At 39.7% G+C, this 6,264-nt stretch overlaps 1 protein-coding gene across 2 annotated transcripts; it reads left to right on the forward strand.

Moving 5' to 3' along the window:
• Positions 1–586: 586 nt before the first annotated feature.
• On the forward strand, positions 587–4,527 carry pex13 (peroxisomal biogenesis factor 13). 2 transcript variants are annotated; one of them, XM_041050635.1, is made up of 4 exons: positions 587–737; positions 1,706–2,412; positions 2,903–3,025; positions 3,612–4,527. In XM_041050635.1, exons 1-4 carry the CDS (start codon positions 664–666, stop codon positions 3,965–3,967), a joined length of 1,260 nt encoding a protein of 419 aa, XP_040906569.1. In that variant the 5' UTR covers positions 587–663; the 3' UTR covers positions 3,968–4,527. The 2 variants fall into 2 exon arrangements, with proteins under 2 accessions (XP_040906569.1, XP_040906571.1); XM_041050637.1 differs by lacking the exon at positions 587–737 and adding an exon at positions 749–886.
• The last annotated feature ends 1,737 nt before the right edge of the window (positions 4,528–6,264 follow it).

The raw sequence follows: 6,264 nt of genomic DNA on the forward strand, positions 1-6,264 counted from the left end.
AACCACGGTGTATTATACGGGGGGAAATTCCCTTTTATCTGAATTTTTGTAGTGCCGTAAACGTGTAGGCGTTTTCCTTTCTGAGAACTTACATCACCCTCTGCTGGACAGAGGCGAGAAATGCATTTTGTCTTGTGGCCCAGGTCCAGGCCATACTAATCGAGAGTGAAAAACATACCGGGTTGTTAATGGATATTAGCATAGGATAAGCAGTGAAAGTATATATGAAAAGTGTCACATAAGTCTACAGTGACAGTTGCTATAGATAGATTTTTACATCGAAGTTACATGTCTGTATAAATGATAGAACCAGCTTCTACCAGTCTGTTCACAGCACTTCTATGAGCACTGGTGGTGCCTTTAGGAGCTATCGGGGAATATTTCAATTATGTAAATTTCTTGGAACTTTGGAAATTCCACTATGTCTGTTGGGAGATTAATATCGCGGAAGCCGTGACAGCATCTAATTGATAAAATGATATGGACTAAAGAAATCCAACACTGTTTAGCGTCATTTCTAGTCCCCTGATGGCTACAGAATCCACCCACGTAGCCGTGAGATGCGATAACAGAAAAGTACGGGGGCACGGGAAGGCAGCAGGAGAAGCGGTCGGGGGGACGGTTTCCGCAGTGTTTCTCTACTTTGTGGATTTAAATTTCACGATGGATTCGCAGCCTCCGCCAAAGCCATGGGAAAGGCGCATTCCAGGGGCCATGGCTGCACCTGTAAATTACAGGTAAACGCGCTTTAGCCGCGTTAGCTAGCTCGCCATCGTAAGATCTGTGTTGTGTTTACAGACTACAGATGGCTCGCTGGTGTTGCTAGCTAGCTAGCTAAAGTTGTTGCACGGGAAACCAAAAACTAAAGACTCTGACAATATAGCAGGTATTGTGAGTTATTGTTTAGCAGTTAAACAGTTAGGTAATCTGCTGATTTACAGACTGTATTCCTGTTTGTCCGCTAGCTACATAATCCAGTAACAAAACAACTGTACAAACAGCTAACATATGAGGCCCGATGAGGCCCTGTCATGTGCCCTTTGCTGCTGCACGAGTGTTTCTCCACAGACTCCACTTTTAATTCCTCCGCTTGTTTATTACTTTGATTATTAATGAATGCAAACACCACATAGTTCACGAAACGGAGCCTAGTAAGAACTGTTAATTATCATTTCGGGTAATTTCCAATAGGATATTCAAAATTATTCCGGATAAACATGTCTTTTTATTTGACTTATCTGTTGCTACTAATTGTGAGGCACCAGATCCAGTTGAGGTGAGGTTACCGCTTGTAATTGTAAGCAGTTTCAGACCAATAATGTTTAGCCTGGGTCTGAAGAATCTTTTCTTTTCAATGTGTAAGGTAAACCTAAAAGGTCGTTTTGAATGTCTCGCTGTTAATCCAGAATCATTAACCTAAAGACTGTTGTAGGCTTTAGTTGAACATCAGGCTTTTGGCCAATTGAAATCTCATCCATGTCCTCATATAAAAACAAAAATAGGTGTAGTAACTTATGTATGTATATATATACATACGTACATACATACATACATATACATATACATATACATACACAGACATATAAATACTTGTGTGCGTACATATATATTTATGTATATATAAGTATATATCTATACAAATATTTATAAGTCCTCACTAAAAATGTTTTTAATCCCGTCTTATCTCGGCCTTTTCATCACATAGGTCTGCAGATTTTCTACCAGCATCTGGCCCCTCCACTTCTGCCGGCCCTCCTGTCCTGACCAGGATGGCGCCCCCAGTGCCCCCTCGTCCCGTCCAGCAGTCCTACCGTCCGGCCTACAGCTCTTTCACCTCTTCTTACAGCCCTTATGGGAGCTCTATCTATGGTGGCTACAGCCCCTACAGCTATGGTGGTGGCTATGGCCTGGGAGGATACAGCCGCTTCTCCCACATGGAAGATGTTGCCCCCAGTAGATTTGTGCAGCAGGCAGAGGAGAGCAGCCGCGGTGCCTTCCAGTCCATTGAGAGCATCGTCCAGGCCTTTGCCTCAGTTAGCACGATGCTGGACGCCACCTTCTCTGCTGTGTATAACAGTTTTCGTGCCGTGCTGGATGTAGCCAACCACCTAACACGGCTGCGTGCGCACCTCACCCGAGTTCTGTCAGCCTTTGCTCTGGTGCGCACCTTGCGTTACTTGTACCGACAGTTACAGAGGCTGGTGGGGCAGAGGTCAGATGCAGAAGTTGAGGACTTATGGGCAGATAGTGCTACTGATGCCCTAGCTACTAGTGCATCCAGAGGGTATGGAGCGGGGATGGAGGATCAGAGTGTCAAATCCTGGCCTATCTTTCTGTTTTTTGCTGTGGTCTTGGGTGGCCCCTACCTCATCTGGAAACTGCTAAGCTCCAGCCCTAATGCAGAAGAAAATGGTGAGTCTTTCAGTGCATCTGAGATCATGTACTTGCAGATGAGATAGTAACTTTTCACATTTTTATACACACAACTTTTTAAGGTCAGAGTGAGGATCTCTACACACACTCAGGATCAAACCTGTAACAGCTGTTTTTTGGGTCTTTCTTTGTATTAGGACTTTGGAGGAGGATTTTCCAGCCAATCACAATGACAGCTGGCTTTACTGGTTACTTGGAATTAAAACTTGTACCATCTTGTGGCTCAGGGGCAGACAGTTGAGAACCACTGCTCTAGATCACTGGGAAAATAGTTTGAAAATATTAGAGACTTACATCAGTTGCCCCCAAAGCAGCAAGTACTAGTGGACGATTTATGTGTTTGCTTTAAAGACAAATAACAATATTCCTCCAGTGGAAAGATGTGCTGTACCAGAGGAGACTGTGAATATCAGCCGTTGTTTTACTCCCAACTGTAATGAGTAAAGATATTTCGTGTTTCTTTATTTAGCCACTAACTGGGCCAGCGGAGAGGATGACCATGTAGTGGCCAGAGCAGAGTACGACTTCTCAGCTGCATCTGAGGAGGAGATTTCTGTGCGGGCGGGAGACATGCTCAACCTTGCCCCTAAAGGTGAGAGCTCTCTTTCTTGCTATGCTGTTTGACAATAGATAACACCAGCAACATTGCCTATTTTACAAACTTTATAATTACACAGTTTTACAGAATACTTTTGTAAAGGTTGTCAGGGATGAGTGTTGTATGTTGTTGTGTTGTATATCAAGTGTTAACTATTCATGTATTGAGTTTGTTGTAAATATAAAAATAGGCTTCACAGGTGGAGATTATTACCTTAACTGTATTAATGCACTGTATATAGTTTAAGTGTAAACCTTTGGTGATTACTACATTTTTTATATGGATCTTAGAAAAAGTAGTTGGTGGTTTATGAGAGCCTCATAAACCACCAACTACGGTGTGTTTTCCTGTTCATGTGGGATTATAAGTGCAATGTGTGTATTGCAACATATCAGTCACACAGCCTTTTAAAGTCTTTTGAGTGAAGCTATTATCATCAGACTGTCGATAATGGAGGAGGAAGTTGTGCTTTGCAACAATAGACTAGTCCTAAGTTAATCAGTCCCTCTGGTTAACTTACTGCGACCATAAATTCCTCCATGTGGATGAGCTCAGACCATTTATTCTCTCCTGTGTGTAGAGCAACAGCCCAGGGTGCGCGGCTGGCTGCTGGCCAGCGTGGATGGTCAGACCACAGGGCTTGTCCCAGCCAACTATGTCAAGATCCTTGGCAAGAGGAGAGGCCGAAAGCATGCAGAGATGGAGAGGCTTTCTCAGATCCAGCAAGGGACCACACAGGCCTCCCAGACATCCCTGGCTGTACACCCACAGTCTTGTCCTGCCCAAGGCCTTGGTTCCGCCTCCACCTCAGCTTCCTCAGAGGAGCTGCTAGAGTCAGTGTACAGAGAAACACCAGCTTCCTTCAGTCTGGGAACATCCATCTCCAGTGTGCCCTCCAGCACAGTGCTGAACATCCCTGAGAAGACTGACCTGTGATGTGCATGTGTACATATCTCTGCATGCAGGTCTGAGGAAACGCCATGGAGCACATCAAGAATTGCTTAAGGTTCCTAAACTCATCTATTATGATTCAGCTCACCTGACACAATCTGGACCTTCTGATAAAATTATTAGTTAAAAACAGTCCTCTAGTTAGAGCTTGTGTAAGAAAGAAAGCATTGTGTATTCTCTAAATATGGTACATGACTGTTATTAAGATCATGTCTGATAAAAAAGTCATGTCTTGAGTTTGTTTAATAACCGAAATTATTTCAATGTTTAAGTTAATGATGTGCACTGATAAATCACCTGTATGACAGTGCAAGAACAAAGCCATTGTGTTTTGTTTGATACTGTAATAATGTAACCGTGTGTTTGGTCTTGGCCCTCACTTGCAGGCTGCTTGGTCTTATGTATTCTCTTCTTTGTGAGGCAAATGGGATTAAATTCATTCAGGATGAGAAGGAGCAAATTTTGCACATTTTCAAAAGTTCATGGGAAATAATTTTGTAAATATTTAATATAATTATTTAGAAAATAAATATTTTTCAAATTCATTTTGCCCATTGTGTAATATCTTTATCACATTATCTCACACATCTATTCATGGATGGGTATATTTTCTGAAAATAGTTAAGAGCTAACTTAAACCCCCTTTATATAATTGATAATAACAACAAAAGTAGCAATAATAATAATCAAGAGAATATAAATGACAATTTATTAGATATGATTGTCATTTTTTTCATGTTACTCAATGTAGTTTTTCCCAAAGTCTAAGGAAGATTTATGGTAGAAACACTGGATTTACGACCACTGTCTCTAAGCGACACAAGGCCAGAATAAAGTATGACAGTTTTTGGCCTATTTTGAAGCCTTACTATTCTATGACCATTTTTATGACATTTTAAGGTCATACTAAAGTATGACTTTTTTTGGCCATTTTGAGGCCAAAAAAAAGATGACGTTTTTATGACATTTTGAGGCCATACTAAAGTATGACTTTTTTTGGCCGATTTTGACGCCTTACTATACTATAACCATTTTTATGACATTTTGAGTCCAAAAAAAAATATGACTTTTTTTGGCCGATTTTGACGCCTTACTGTACTATGACCATTTTTATGACATTTTGCGGCCATACTAAAGTATGACTTTTTGGCCATTTTTGAAGCCTTACTATACTATGACCTTTTTTTGGCACATTTTGAGGCCATACTAAAGTATGACTTTTTTTGGCCATTTTTAAGACTTACTATACTATGACCATTTTTATGACATTTTGAGGCCAAAAAAAAACATGACTTTTTTTGGCCTACTTTGACGCCTTACTATACTTTGACCATTTTTATGACATTTTGAGGCCAAAAAAAAAAAAAAATTTTTTTGGCCGAAAAAAACGCCATACTATACTATGACGTTTTTTATGACATTTTGAGGCCAAAATTTTTTTTGACTTTTTCTGGCCGAAAAAAACGCCATACTATACTATGACGTTTTTTATGACATTTTGGGGCCAAAAAAAATTTGGACTTTTTTTGGCCGAAAAAAACGCCATACTATACTATGACGTTTTTTATGACATTTTCAGGCCAAAAAAAATTTGGACTTTTTTTGGCCGAAAAAAACGCCATACTATACTATGCCGTTTTTTATCACATTTTGAGGCCAAAAAAATTTGGACTTTTTTTGCCCGAAAACAACGCCATACTATACTATGATGTTTTTTATGACATTTTGAGGCCAAAAAAAATTTGGACTTTTTTTGGCCGAAAAAAACGCCATACTATACTATGACGTTTTTTATGACATTTTGAAGCCCAAAAAAATTTGGACTTTTTTTGCCCGAAAAAGACACCATACTATTCTATGACGTTTTTTATGACATTTTGAGGCAAAAAAAAGTTGGACTTTTTTTGCCCGAAAAAAACGCCATACTATACTATGATGTTTTTTATGACATTTTGGGGCCAAAAAAAATTTGGACTTTTTTTGCCCGAAAAAAACGCCATACTATACTATGATGTTTTTTATGACATTTTGGGGCCAAAAAAAATTTGGACTTTTTTTGCCCGAAAAAAACGCCATACTATACTATGACGTTTTTTATGACATTTTGAGGCCAAAAAAAATTTGGACTTTTTTTGCCCGGAAAAAACGCCATACTATACTATGACGTTTTTTATGACATTTTGAGGCCAAAAAAAATTTGGACTTTTTTTGGCCGAAGAAAACGCCATACTATACTATGACGTTTTTTATGACATTTTGAGGCCAAAATTTTTTTTGACTTT

Source organism: Toxotes jaculatrix, chromosome 11 (genome assembly GCF_017976425.1).
Source record: "Toxotes jaculatrix isolate fToxJac2 chromosome 11, fToxJac2.pri, whole genome shotgun sequence".
Classification (NCBI taxonomy): domain Eukaryota; kingdom Metazoa; phylum Chordata; class Actinopteri; family Toxotidae; genus Toxotes; species Toxotes jaculatrix.

Bases quoted from the DNA above. Each gene is read 5' to 3' on its own strand.
- pex13 (XM_041050635.1), top strand. From the start codon at position 664: ATGGATTCGCAGCCTCCGCCAAAGCCATGGGAAAGGCGCATTCCAGGG. The intron at 738-1,705 runs GTAAACGCGCTT...TTCATCACATAG, and splicing joins GCTGCACCTGTAAATTACAG to GTCTGCAGATTTTCTACCAG. The intron at 3,026-3,611 runs GTGAGAGCTCTC...TCCTGTGTGTAG, and splicing joins GCTCAACCTTGCCCCTAAAG to AGCAACAGCCCAGGGTGCGC.